Genomic DNA, 15,408 nt, shown 5'->3' on the forward strand with positions numbered 1-15,408 from the left:
TCAACAAAGTTACTGAGAACCTACCTACTGCATATGCCAAAAAAAAAAAAAAAAAAAAAAAAATCATTTCTTATTCTAAGCAGATATATCATATCTCACGATGCCTGGGATATAATCCACTTAAATGTTCTCATATACAAGTACAAACTGAGCACCCATCCTCCCTCAACAGGCTGGCTCACCCTCCTTCTCCCCTAAATCCCATTCACTCTGACTCAAACCGGAGTCATCTTTCCGTCATCACCAAGTTCTGCTGAGTCTTCCCTAGTTAAGTGTCTCATGTCACACTTCCTTTCCAGTCCCTATGCCCCATATCCCAGTCCACTCTCAATATAATAGCATACTAATAGCTATTCTTCTTTCAGTCTCTTTCCATCCTCATTGATCCTACACTTCAGTACAAAACCATCACCTTCATCTAGACAAATCTCTTGCTTAAAAACCTTCAAAAGTTCTTAACTTCTCAGTCTGACAGTCTAGATCTTGCAATATCTGGTTCTTGTCTACTCTTCCATAACTATTTTCCATTTATTAGCGAGTCTTTATTACGGTACAGATAACCCTTCTTAGTACCCAATGCACCTCTCATGCTTAAAGCTAAGGGGACAGGAGCACTATGCTAGGGACTAAAGAGGTAGAATTCAGATTTCCCACATATCCTAACTTTAAGAACAATCCAGCAGAAACTAGACAGAAGTATTTCTACTAACTTTTAATTTCTTAAAATAATTTCCCCAATTTATTTTTTTAATCCCTATCTCAAAGGACTTTAGAGGTATTTAAAAAGGATGTTTATTATATTTAGCAAGCATGTTTAGTGTTTGTGGCTGAGGATTTTCTATTCAATCTACTGCATGAAAACTCTCCATAAGTTCTCTTTTAATGAACTATCATTTTCCTTTCCAGATATTCCTATCTTTCCCTTTTTGTGCACATCTCATAAAACAGCTGCCAAATCCTCTAGACTAAACATATTGATTTTATTCATTCTTTCAATTATCCACTCAACCAATTATTACATATAAAGTGTGAACCATATGCATTTCTAGACATGAAAGATCCAAACAATAATCATAGTCTAGTGAAAAAACATGGACAAAAGTATGATACAATATTGGTGCTGTAATATACAAATATTAGAAGGGTTATTACTAAGTGATTAAGCTTGACCTGGACTGAGAACAGTGAATTTATCAGGCTAAGAAAAAGAAAAACATTTTAGGAAAAGAGAACAGCAGGCATGAAAACCATAAAAAAAAGGATGTTTTCAGGAGACCATAAACTCTGTAGGCTAGACTAAAATTTGGTGTAAATAAAAAAGTACTGGGAGATAATGCTGATAGAACTGGTGGCTAACACTTCAATATAAAGCCTTGTATACACTAGTAAGGAGTTTAGACTGGGGCAACAGTTCTCAAATCCTTTAGATACACTTTAAGTGAGGTAAGAAAACAAAAAACAACAAAAACCCTATGGCCCAATTATCCCCCTCCTTTTTCACACTGCAGTGGAAAGATAACTCAGTGATAACAAAAAATGTCACACAAGAATCTTAAGCAATTATGAATACTGCTAAAGCAAGAACAGTATGAATAATTTATCTAAATTATAACATGTATATAATCTAATTATTTGAAAAATACAAGCCAAAACTATTGCCCATGCAAATATGCATCACTATTCACTCTAAACAATCACAAAAAACTCAACTGATGATGATGAAGATAACCCAACAATAATTTATAATTAAAATGCAAGACATGCAGCATTTAAAAATGATGACCTACCTAAAATAACATTAATGAATGTTCCTAACAAAATGCAGGGATTTCTGCTATTTAAAGGGTATTTTAGTAGTGAGGGGAAAAATGAGGACCTAGAATAAATCGGCAGCTTTGGTATGGAGTTGGCAGGGTCACCTATGAGAAACATATTTAAAGAAGTCTTAATAGTGATCTGTGAGTGGAGAACAAGGAAGTGAAAATGGTTCTGATGTTTCTAGCTTGGATAATCAAGATAATCACAACTTTACCATTAAGATAGGAAACAAGAGAAGGAGAAGGTTTGAGGTATAGATGATGAGTTCATGACCATAAACTGAAGTGTCTACAGAATACTTAGGTGGTGATGTCTAACAATAGTTAGAAATCCATTCAGTACCAGGCACTAGCTAGGCGCTAGGAATAACCCCATTCCTACCTTTAAGGAGCTCACAATCTAGTTAGGAAGATAGATGAGCCTAAGGATCCTTGGAATGCAGCATAGTAAGTGCTATGGGAGAGGTTATGAACTGGGTGCCATGAGATCAGAGGAAAGAACACTAACCCCAGACTACAGTGGTCAAAAAAGCAACGGAAAGTGGAGATAGGGATTTGCAACCAAAACTATATGAGATCACACAAACAACAAAACATGAAAATTAAACACAAATTCTAGGCTGTATCAACACTTAAGAAGTCTAAAGAAAAAACACAGCAAAAGAGTCAGAAGAAACGGTCAGAAAGTTAGAAGAATCCAGAAACACTGTTAAGAGGAAGCAGTCAACAATTCCTTAAATATGAGATTGTCTGCAGAATGACAACACAAATGAAGCCTGAGTTTTACATTTTAGGTCACTAATGATTTTAGTGATTGCAATTTCAATGGAATTGTTCTCATAGCCAGTCTTTGCTTTCCACCTTTTACAAGGCTAATTCTGGCTCTCATTACCTCTTGCCTAAAATCCAAACTGGTCTTCTTACCCTTGGTTTCTCCCCTCCCCAATCCAGTGGCCTGTAGAACACTGCCTAGTCAATCTTCTTAAGTGCAGTTCACCTGCTCTAAATTCCTCACTGACCTATCACTACCTACCAAATTATGAATACCTAATATATGTATTCAGGTCTTTTCACAAATTCCCCTATTATAACTTTTCAATATTACTTCTATTTCCCCTTTTATAACCTATACTTTGCAAAACAGTTCTATAATTAGCATTCCAATTATATTTAGACAATCACTTCTTTTTGCTATTCTCAGACAAAACCCACCCTGGAAAGCTTCTCAATTTGAAGGTACAATTATATTCCATAAACATGAACTTTACCGCTCCCTACCTTGATTTTTAAGCTCTTAATAATAATTAAAGGATATAAAGGGGGGGGGGTCACAATATCAATAAAAGAGACAAAATACCTAGGAATGAACTGAACAATAAATGCCCAAGACCTATATAATAAAAACTTTAAAACACTCCAGGACTCAAAAGAAACCTGGAACATAGGGAGGCTTTCTGTGTTCATACATAGAGAAGAGTTAACATCTTTAAGCTACCTCTTCATCTTAACTTAAACTAAGTATCTAAAGTTCGTATAGCCAACAATATCAGAAAAACTCTGAGGGATAAATAAAAAACAATGAAGGGACTAAGTGTAGACAGTACAATATAGTCTAAATACTATTATGACCACACACTTAAAAAACAGGAATAAATATCAGAAATGGAACCAAATATATGGGAGAACTTAGTATATAATGATTAGCCAGGAAAAGATGAACTATTTAATAAATACATGGAAACCACCAGATAGTTATCTAGGGGAAATAATTATACCTACAACACACTGTACATGCAGATAAATCCTAAGTGGAGCAAAGATGTAAATGTAAAAAATGAAATAAAAATAATGGAGTAAAATATGATAGAGAAGCCTTTTCTAATTGAGTCAAAATTCTAAGTTCTAAAAGAAAAAACAACAGGGGTGTCTGGGTGGCTCAGTTGGCTAAGCGCCCCACTTTGGCTCAGGTCATGATCTCACAGTTCACGAGTTCAAGCCCCACACTGGACTCTCTGCTGTCAGCACAGAGCTCGCTTCGGATCCTCTGTCCCCTTCAATCTCTACCCCTCCCCAGCTCATTTTCTCTCTCTCTCTCTCTCTCTCTCTCTCTCTCAAAATAAATAAATAACTCTCTGACCTCAGTCGTAGCAATCTCTTACTCGACACATCCCCAAAGGCAAGGGAATTAAAAGCAAAGATAAACTACTGGGACCTTATGAAGATAAAAAGCTTCTGCACAGCAAAGGAAACAACCAACAAAACTAAAAGGCAACCAACGGAATGGGAAAAGATATTTGCAAATGACACATCGGACAAAGGGCTAGTATCCAAAATCTATAAAGAGCTCACCAAACTCCACACCCGAAAAACAAATAACCCAGTGAAGAAATGGGCAGAAAACATGAATAGACACTTCTCTAAAGAAGACATCCGGATGGCCAACAGGCACATGAAAAGATGCTCAACGTCGCTCCTCATCAGGGAAATACAAATCAAAACCACACTCAGATACCACCTCACGCCAGTCAGAGTGGCCAAAATGAACAAATCAGGAGACTATAGATGCTGGAGAGGATGTGGAGAAACGGGAACCCTATTGCACTGTTGGTGGGAATGCAAATTGGTGCAGCCGCTCTGGAAAACAGTGTGGAGGTTCCTCAGAAAATTAAAAATAGACCTACCCTATGACCCAGCAATAGCACTGCTAGGAATTTACCCAAGGGATACAGGAGTACTCATGCATAGGGGCACTTGTACCCCAATGTTTATAGCAGCACTCTCAACAATAGTCAAATTATGGAAAGAGCCTAAATGTCCATCAACTGATGAATGGATAAAGAAATTGTGGTTTACATACACAGTGGAGTACTACGTGGCAATGAGAAAGAATGAAATATGGCCCTTTGTAGCCACGTGGATGGAACTGGAGAGTGTGATGCTAAGTGAAATAAGCCATACAGAGAAAGACAGATACCATATGGTTTCACTCTTATGTGGATCCTGAGAAACTTAACAGAAACCCATGGGGGAGGGGAAGGAAAAAAAAACAAAAGAGGTTAGAGTGGGAGAGAGCCAAAGCATAAGAGACTCTTAAAAACTGAGAACAAACTGAGGGTTGATGGTGGGTGGGAGGGAGGGGAGGGTGGGTGATGGGTATTGAGGAGGGCACCTTTTGGGATGAGCACTGGGTGTTGTATGGAAACCAATTTGACAATAAATTTCATATATTGAAAAAAAAAAATTAAAATACAAATAAAAAAATAAACTTAAAAAAAAGAAAAAACAATAAATTCAATCTCATTAAAAACAAATTCTGCAAGTCAAAAAAATCATAAGCCAAAATCAAGACAAGCACAACTGGAAACAGTAATTTTAACTCATCATAAAGGGTTAATTTCCCTAAGGTATACCAAACTCCCACAAATTGGCAAGAAAAGGCTAAAATCCAGAGAAGGCCAGCCTAACTACTCTCTGTTGGTGCTGTGTCTCCCTTCAGCTAGAGCTGTAGCCCCAATAAAGCCTTGCCTGTGCCTTTGAGAAAAAAAAGGGGGGAGGGGAGAGGCTAAAATGCCACAGAAAAGTGGGCAAAGGACATGATCTGACAACTCACAGAAGAGGAAACACACGTTTTTTCATCAACATGTGAATAAATACAATCTCACTCACAGTAAGAGAAATACAAATTAAAACTTATGTTAAAAAACATCCATTTTTCATGTACTGGAATAACCAAATGTAAGAATTTGATAACACGGTTTTTGATAAGGATGTAAGACTGTAGGAACTCTCAACTACTGTCTGTAAAACCCCATAGAGAGTAATATCGATCCATTATTACAGACATATATACTCTTTAACGCAGCAACTTCACTTCTAGCAATTTATCTCAAGGCTATATTTGTATCTGTCAAAATTATGGCTATATAAAATTATTTAGTGCAACACTGAATGAAATAGCAGACGAAACTAAAGTGTTCACCAATAGAGCATCAATTTTGTGGTATGGCCATACAAGGATACTACACCACTACGAAACAGAATTAGGAGGCCTAGGGGGAGAAGGAGGCCTTAACATTTAATCAGAATCTTAAAATTTGGCAGAACAGGAAGTGTCAACATAAAAACACAGAGTACAAAGCTTTATTTCATGAATATCTAAAAGCAGTAGTTATGGCTCTGTGATACATCATAAAGTTAAAACAAGCAACAGGTTCAAGACACTGTAAATCTACTTCTGAAATCATTGTTGCACTATATGCTAATTAACTTGGATATAAATTTAAAAATTAAATAAAAATTTAAAAAAAAGAACACTGTATATTATCCCATCATCTGTATAAAGAGAACATACATATATTTATACTTATTTATGTTTATTTACCAATATATCTTTATATTGACTTATGTATACATAAAAATATCTCTAGAATTTTTCACAAGTTAATAAAAATAGCTACTTGCTGGGGCTTAAGAGAACTTAGTAGTTGGCAAACAGAAGGATGATACTTTTCACTGTACACTTTCTATGCTTTGATTTTATTTTTTATTTATTTTATTTTATTTTATTTATTTTTTTTAATATATGAAATTTATTGTCAAATTGGTTTCCATACAACACCCAGTGCTCATCCCAAAAGGTGCCCTCCTCAATACCCATCACCCACCCTCCCCTCCCTCCCACCCCCCATCAAGCCTCAGTTTGTTCTCAGTTTTTAACAGTCTCTTATGTTTTGGCTCTCTCCCACTCTAACCTCTTTTGTTTTTTTTTCCTTCCCTTCCCCCATGGGTTTCTGTTAAGTTTCTCAGGATCCACATAAGAGTGAAACCATATGGTATCTGTCTTTCTCTGTATGGCTTATTTCACTTAGCATCACACTCTCCAGTTCCATCCACGTGGCTACAAAAGGCCATATTTCATTCTTTCTCATTGCCACATAGTATTCCATTGTGTATGTAAACCACAATTTCTTTATCCATTCATCAGTTGATGGACATTTAGGCTCTTTCCATAATTTGGCTATTGTTGAGAGTGCTGCTATAAACATTGGGGTACAAGTGCCCCTATGCATGAGTACTCCTGCATCCCTTGGGTAAATTCCTAGCAGTGCTATTGCTGGGTCATAGGGTAGGTCTATTTTTAATTTTCTGAGGAACCTCCACACTGTTTTCCAGAGCGGCTGCACCAATTTGCATTCCCACCAACAGTGCAAGAGGGTTCCCGTTTCTCCACATCCTCTCCAGCATCTATAGTCTCCTGATTTGTGTGTTTTGATTTTTTTAACATACAATAAATGTATAAATACATTACTAATTTTTAAAAAGAATTTTAAAGATGTATTTATGGGTGAAAGTTTATAAACTGGAACATTATGTAAACACTCCTTAATACTTTGACCCAGACGTTACTCTAACCAAAAAACTGCTCAAGCTGTAACTATCTGCTCATGTAATCACTGAGTTAATTCTACCATAGCATGTAATAAGTGTATTTAAGAAGACTCAGTTGAATTCCCAAAGTTATAAGCCAGAGTATGAATTTCAACTGTATTAAAACCCACTCAACTTCTAAAATTAATGTTTCTGATTATTAGGCAGCTGTTTTTAAAATAAATATTTCAATCTACTCAGAAATAATATATGTGATAAGCACATTTTTTAAAGCACAGTGTGAATTATTCTGCTGATTAAGCTAAAAATCTAAGCCAAGTACCCGATTGTTCTTCTACAACAGATTGGAATTATTTTCCATGAATTGGCTAACATACAAAGCTTTTAGTAAAGGGCTGAGAATTATAGTGCTTTGCAGCATAAAAGAACATTCTCATTTCAAAGAATTTCCCAAGGTAATGCCATCTAAGAGAGATGAATTTATTGTACCCACATGTTTTACTTCTAGTGCACTGCCTTTTCTACTATACTTCTTCCCACAATGGCTTACTTGGGAATCTCTTAGAGATGTGAGGGGTTTTCAGGGCTGAGCTTTGGAACCCAAAAAGTCCTTCCATAGATGAAAATAAATCTCACTGAGACAGGACAAACCCTTCACAATTCTATAAAATATATACTTCTTGATGGACAACTCTAATAATAATATTATTAAACCACTATCATCAAACCACATCTTGAGTTATGTTATAGTAATGCCAAATGAAACATTATTGCTATGATTACATATAAACCAAAAATTAATCTAAAAATCAAGGATCATGGGGCGCCTGGGTGGCTCAGTCGGTTAAGTGGCAGACTTCGGCTCAGGTCATGATCTCACAGTCTGTGAGTTCAAGCCCCGCGTCGGGCTCTGTGCTGACAGCTCAGAGCCCGGATCCTGTTTCAGATTCTGTGTCTCCCTCTCTCTGACCCTCCCCCATTCATGCTCTGTCTCTCTCTGTCTCAAAAATAAATAAACATTAAAAAAAAAAAAAATTAAAAAAAAATAAATAAAAATCAAGGATCATCACTGTCATACTAGATGAATTTTTACCTGTTTCCTGCCTGTATTTCTTTTCCTTATTTTAAGATTCTAATTTTTTTTTTTTTAATGTTTATTTTTGAGAGAGAGAGAGACAGAGCTTGAGCAGGGGAGGGGCAAAGAGACAGGGAGATACAGAACTGGAAACAAGTTCCAGGCTCCGTGCTGTCAGCACAGAGCCCTACATGGGGCTCAAATTCATGAACTGTGAGATCATGACCTGAGCCAAAGTCGGAGGCTTAATCGAGTGAGCCAACCAGGCCAGGTGCCCCTTGAGATTTTATTTTAAGTAATCTCTGCACCCAACATGAGGCTCAAACTCACAACCCCAAGATCAAGAGTAGCATGTGCTACTGACTGAGCCAGCCAGGTGCCCTTCCTGCTTGTATTTCTTGACTTCTACCTCTTTAACCTCAACATTACTTTAACCACTAACTCCAAATCATATCAATTATATTTCAAGGAATATATATATTTTTAATATTACAAATGTCATTTCCAACATTTCATTTAACTGAAATAAATGCCTTATGTTCCACTGATACTAATGTTCTGGAACAATAAAGAATATTGCATTTAGGAAGCCTCCCTTCTTTGTTACTAACAAAACCCTTAATAGACAAATTAGAACAGACCAAATGTCTGGAAAATTTGTTCTCATTTACATTTTATCATATTAAAATCTAAAATGTTTTCTTCTGCCTTCTAGTTTCATCCAGTAAAATAAACCCAAAACTGTCTGTTCTCCTCTAGCCCTAATAATTCATATGCAATGGTAAGACAAATTATATTACAAACAAGATTCATAAACATTCATCAATGACTGTATCACTGTCATTTCAACGTAACCAAACCTCATTTTACTAAAATTCAAAATCATCTTACAAAGATATAAATCAGAATGCTCACTAACAGATTAGCAAAGGTGATATAGACACTTACCTACATAATGCATATTAAGAGCCAAATACTTATACTGGAAAAGAGGGTTGTTACTGAGGCTACTTCTTTGGATCTGCTGGAAGAAGGAGCTGACATCCCATCTGTACAGGACATCCAACAGCATGATGCTTGGCACCCTCAGGGCCACATTTAACACTGCCTCCAGTTTTTCCTTTGCAGCCATGTTTTTTCTTGGAGCAGACCTAAAATTCAGGAGATATAACATATAAAAAAAATAAGTCACCTCAAACAGCTTCTAGATATCCTCTTAGGAATCTAATGGATTGCCATATCTATACAAACACTACATAACAATGTATAAAACTCCTCAGCCACAGCTACTACTTCTAGGCTTTGATGAAGCAATCTTTATATTGGGTTTTCACACTGACCCTTCCTTACAGGTCTTCCCAGTCTGCATAAGTGGTAAGGCCTCAAACTTTATTTTTAAAAGCTTAACTCCAACTCTAGGCACTAGCAACAAAACACCCTAATAATACTACAGCTTTTGTCCAATTAACTTGAAAGGAAAAATTCACTCCTATAAAAGTGAGATTTATGTAGGTCTTAAAAAAGAGCAAAATTTAACTGATTAAAAAAAAAAAAGCCTAAGCTATTCAATAAAAATTTGCTAACTACACATTTAGTTTGCAGCATCTCAAAGACTTATCCTTTTCTATATTACTTGCAATCAAAATTGAAGTACTGAATTTACATGATGTAGATACAATTCAGAGAAACTCACGATACAGGTAAAGAAAACATTGTTCACCATATTATTTCCTTGAATCATTAAACTCTTCATTTGATATTCCCATAATCTGCCTTCAAAGTGGGAAACAATTGCAACATCAAATTCTTCCTGTGATATACAGATACACTGGCACATGGAGTCTGCAGCCCCTGTCTGTGCTCAGCTGTTGATGACTAGTACGAATAGAATTAAAAAAAAAAAAAAAAAAGAAAAGAAATGAAAGATCTCCAGGACAATCTATTATTTAGAAGGACAATTCTGTGCAACACTGCTTTGTATGATAGTACTGCAAATTAATCCAAGGAATTATAAGAATCAGGCAAACAAGTGTGTTAAAGACAATTTTAAAAGTAATGATAATTCTGGATTGTTGGCTCTGACAATATCCTTTTAAGAATTTTGCTGAGAAAGCTAAACACATTTCCAGCTTTGGCAGTAATCTCAGACATTACAGGACAAATGAAAACATTTATTTCTGCAGAAAATTACAGTGACAGATTACTATGCTATGGTTAAATATTTGTCAGTATTTCCATTTTACCCTCTAATTTTCATAGCTTCCTAGCTCAGATAGTTTAAAAAAAAAAAAAAAAGAGCTCAACTTGGCAAACCATTAATAGAAGTTTGTCAATCACTGAAAAACTGATACATTATATCAATCATTGAATGATCATAAATCATTCCCATTACTTAAAAGTTATCCTAAGAATGCACAATTAACATATTTTTAATAAGTATTGTAATTCTGATTACTTTAAATGAACAAGATCACTTTAATAATTTTCCTACATAAGAAATAAATATTGTCAGAATTAAAACCTAACCGTTGTGTCCTATGGGGGGAAAAAAAAGCACTGAAAAATAAAAACTCTACTCAACATTTAGTGCAAATTACACCATTCAGGAATTTCAATTTCTCAAAGCTCATGAGAGAAAAAAAAAATCTTGAGAAGAAATAATACCAAAATATCACATTAACATCCTTCCAACAATAAGGCTAAGGTGACTTTTATTTCCTTTTCTGTTTGCCAAATGTTGTAGAATATTATTGGGGATTAAAAAAAGAAATTCTTTATAAAAAGTATAATATGCCTAAGCTATCTAGATGACTTAAGGAAATATATAGAATATAACTACTTACTAAGGTGGTCAAACAGATAAACAGTCAAACTCAGTTGGGAGTTTATTTCAAAGTACATGAATAATGGATTTTTCTCACAAAACACTAGTCCTGTGTGAAAATCATTATGGACTAAGATAACAATATCACTGACAGGCTTTATACTATAATGGAATATACTTTTTTCATATTCTAGAATCCAATATAAATCACTACTGCTTTTGTAGGGACTATTACTAAGTTAGTTCTTGTGGTCCATATTTATTTCATCTGAGTTAGAGCCTTCCTCCTTTTTTAATGTTTTGCTGTTTTTACATGTACCCATTTTTACCATTTATTGCAGCTCTCAAAGGGGTAAAGAAAAAAAAATTTTAAGTAAACCAATAACCACTCCTGCATCAAGATATGAAATCAAGATACGAACAACTAACAAGAAAAAAAATCTCCTTAATTCTTCTGGAGATTCAACTCTATTACAGAAGAGGGCCATTAGCATAATGGTACAAATTCCCTCTCAATAACCACTATTCCTGCCTCATATAGAAAAAGGGAAATCTTGAGTTCCTAAAGCTCTCAATACAGAATATCTGAGACTGATCCCCAAATTCTACTGCATAGTAAATCCAAGACCCAAATGTCTGAATTAAGGAGGACCTTTTATAGAACGAAATATGCCCACTTAATAACAACCCCACTGCTTATAAACATTTATTTCTGTGAGTTATATTTTAGCAAGTCATTGGCAAGCTGGGCCTGTAAGTGGACATAGAGGAAACAAATTCATGGAAAACCAGATCTAAAATATTACCCACAAAAGCTGTGGAAAGACACACACACACACACACACACACACACACACACACACACTCCCCAGCCCAACTTTGTGATTTCTAAAGTGTAAGTGCCACATGATAGGGTGATCACCATCACAAATACCACACACTACACTCCAGCACCACACACTAAATTAACATCTAAACAAAATGTGGAAACATTTATCTTGTTTAAAATCACTGAAGTCACTCACATTTGCTAAGCCACTCATTAGAAGCATGAAGTAAAAATGGAGCTTTCTCCCCTGGCATAAAAAGATTATTGTATTTCTATGATGTTTGGTTGAAGCCTAATTCACCTTTTTCCTAGATTTATTATCAGAGCTAATGAGTATATTCCAAGTCAGAGAAAGCTTAAAATTCTCTTAAAATCATAATAATACCAAATTATCCTCAAAAATAAGTAAAGGAGCTGAACACAAAGATGACATTCCTAAGGCCAAATATTGAAGTTATTTCCTGTCATGTTCAATTACACATATTTTCCCCTCCATGAAAGATTTTTATATGTCCTCCTCGAAATGTTAACAGAACTGGAAAGTAATATGCCAACACAATGTCTCAGCAAGTAATGTAAACTAAATGTGACTCAAGCTTAAAGATGTTTTACACAGTGAAACACCTTAAAAAAAAATCCCTTCCAAAAATGGCAAAAAACAAAACAAAACAAAACAAAAACTCAAAAAAGCTAACCAAAAACAGGACCACAATGATTTCATTAGATGACTTTCCCAGGCTTGGAAGCAGCAATCACTACTTACACAGTAATGTCCTGTACAAGTATAACGTTGCACAGCTCACCATTCATATTTGTGGGTTAGGAAACACAGTCTCATTCTACACCTTCCTGGAAACACTTTGATTTTTGTTTTATGAAGAAATCACACAAATCATCCGGAATATGGAAAATGTATGTTTTTAAAGTAATAGCTTGTCTGTTGAAGAATTAAGAAAAAGAAACGGAAAATGGGATCTTACCAAAAAAAAGAAGGCTATTCATATCTCCTTTTTAAAAAGGCAGGTAAACTCCCTTTTTAAAAAGGCAAATAAAAAATAAGAAATAAATGAGAAAATCATATGACCCAATTTTAAATTCAGTATGATAGATAATTTAAGGCTGAAAGTTTCTACACCTTTCTTCCGCTTCGAAAGAAAAAAAATAAATCACCATTAATCTCCTTTCTTTGTCCAATCCAATGGGGAAAAAAAAAATCTACCATCTGCTAAAACCAATCTCAAGAAAAATTTTCTGGCTGTCCATACATTAGGATGGTAACCCCTGAAAATGTTATAGGGCAAAGCTAGAGCCTAAAATCATAAGTAAACTCAGCCAAAACTGAGATACCCAGGAGGAGAACGCACCTCTTACATAAGCATTGGCACATGTTTTAAATATAGCTGGTCCTCCCCACTCCCACACTATTGCTAGCTAACTTTGTATGTACCTGGTTTCTACATAAACTACTAGCAATTCTGTGTCTTCTCATCTCCAAAGTGGCAAAGATACAGAATCCACTCTGAATAACAGGACCATCTTTCAACTCTTAAGGAGCCAGACAGAGGGAATAAAAACTGCTCTCTCTGCCATTGGGCGCTCAGCCTGGGTCACGACTGCAGCACCGACAGCTCATCCTTTGGGCATGATTCAAGATTCAGTAGAAGAGCACAGTCCGCATTTTAAAAAATAAAAAGGCACACAATCCTCTCCTTTCCTTTCCAACTAGTTTCCTGTTTACTGCAGACAGCGATGCAAAGCCATCCATTAATCTTTGATGCCTTCTCACTGCAAAGCTCCCTTCCCCTCTCCCCGCACCTCCTCCCCCGCCCTCCACGCCTGCTGATCTCAGCCGCGTTTGAACTATAGTAACCCCAACCCAGCTCGCTGCAAAGCAGGCAGCGCAGCAGCAGGGCCGCTGCCGCCGCGGGGCTAGGGGATTACGTTCGCAAAAACTCTGCCAGTCAAGAGGCCCGTGCCAGGGAGCTCCCCTCTTGTCTGGCCAAGGGTGCTGGCTCCGCCGCGCCACGCACCGAAAAGCTTCCAAAGAAAGACACGGGCCAAGTTCATCATCCCCGAGCAGAAAGGGGACTCATTCCTAAAGGGAAGGCAAGGGTCTTGGGTGGGAAAAGCAAAACAGGAGTGGGGTGGAGAAGGGATGGCAGCCGAGAGAGGACGCGATGGGGACAAAAAGGAAGGGATAGAGAACGCTCTCACAGTGAAAAAGGACAGATGGGATGCAGAGCAAATGGGCCCCCATTCGAAGAATGGCTTGGCAGGCCTTTCCGCACCCCCAAACAACCTCAAACCGCATGAAAGAAGGAAAGAGGAGGCTGAGTTTGGGGCTGCGTAGACCAAAGGATAAGTCAAAAGGAAAGAGGGAGGGAAGCTTAGAAGCAAAGCGGACAAAGACGCAAAAGAGGAAAGTTGGAAGTGGGAACTAGAGAAAAGGGGCTGGAAAGGAGCACCTAGGAAGGGGCAGCTCAGGAAGCTGCTTAGAAAAGACCTCGAAAGGGGGTCCTAGGGATGCGATGGGGCAGAGCTCAGAGAGAGAGAGCATCTTAGGAATGCCAGGGGAGGTAAGGGATGTCTCCGGGAGGGTGGGCAATTAAGGAGGCGGCGCTCAAGGGCCTGGAGCTGGCGGAGGGGACTCTGTACGGGGAAGGGGGGTGGGAAGGGAGGGCAGAGAGTCGGAGAGAGCTGGTGGGGGGCCAAGAGGTCTGCAAGAGGGGCAGCTGGTTAGGAGGGAGGGGACGCCAGGGGAGAAGAGGGGATGTGGACGCCGCCGAGACTGGGAAGAAGGTGGGAGGTGAACCGAGGAAGGGGCGGGGGAGGGGGGAGAGGAAGAAGCCGGCAAAAGGGTGGGGGAGGGGAGAAGGAAGGATGTGGGAAGAGAAGGGGGCGGGGGAGCCTGGATGAGAAGAGGCCAGCTAGGGCGGACGGCTCGGTCACCTCGGGCAGTGGCCTCTCTCCCCGCAGGGCGGCGGCAGCGCCGCCGGCGGGCAGGCGAGCTCCGCAACTCCCCGGCTCTCTCGCCCGCCCTCCCGTTCTTCTCGGGCGGCGGCGGCGGGGGCCGGGACGGCGCGGCTCACAGCGGCGGCTCCTCCGCGCCGGGCCTTGGTTGCAGCGTCTTGGGAGGCGGCGGGAGCGGCGGCGGCAGCGGCCCGACCCGTGCGGTCACCATCGTCCGCGGCGGCAGGCGCTCGCGGGCCGAGCCCCTCAGCAGCCGACGGCGGCCATGGCCTACTGCGCTCGCTCCTCCCGCCCCCGGCGCTCTGCAGCGGCCGCGGTCCGCTCTAGCTCTCTGCGCCTGCGCGCGCCGCGCCCCGCCCCCGCCCCCGCGCGCGCGCGCTCTTGCGCTCACTCACAATCGCACGGGCCGGGTGGTTCCCGCGCCGTCCCCAGTACGTGGGCGGGAGACGCAGTCCTCCCGCGGCCCACGCAGCCGGGCCCAAACGTCTGTGGAGACGCTTACCAC

At 38.9% G+C, this 15,408-nt stretch overlaps 1 protein-coding gene across 1 annotated transcript in view; it reads right to left on the reverse strand.

Moving 5' to 3' along the window:
- The window catches only part of RNF145 (ring finger protein 145), a 59,052-nt gene extending 43,880 nt beyond the window's left edge, over positions 1-15,172 (reverse strand). The window contains exons 1-2 of the mRNA XM_058721766.1: positions 14,883-15,172; positions 9,229-9,431 (exon numbers count right to left, since the gene is read on the reverse strand). Coding sequence (XP_058577749.1) covers positions 9,229-9,412 — 184 coding nt within the window. The 5' untranslated portion in view covers positions 9,413-9,431; positions 14,883-15,172. The remainder of the gene's footprint in view (positions 1-9,228; positions 9,432-14,882) is intronic.
- Between the last annotated feature and the right edge of the window lie 236 nt (positions 15,173-15,408).

Source organism: Neofelis nebulosa, chromosome 1 (genome assembly GCF_028018385.1).
Source record: "Neofelis nebulosa isolate mNeoNeb1 chromosome 1, mNeoNeb1.pri, whole genome shotgun sequence".
Lineage (NCBI taxonomy): Eukaryota > Metazoa > Chordata > Mammalia > Carnivora > Felidae > Neofelis > Neofelis nebulosa.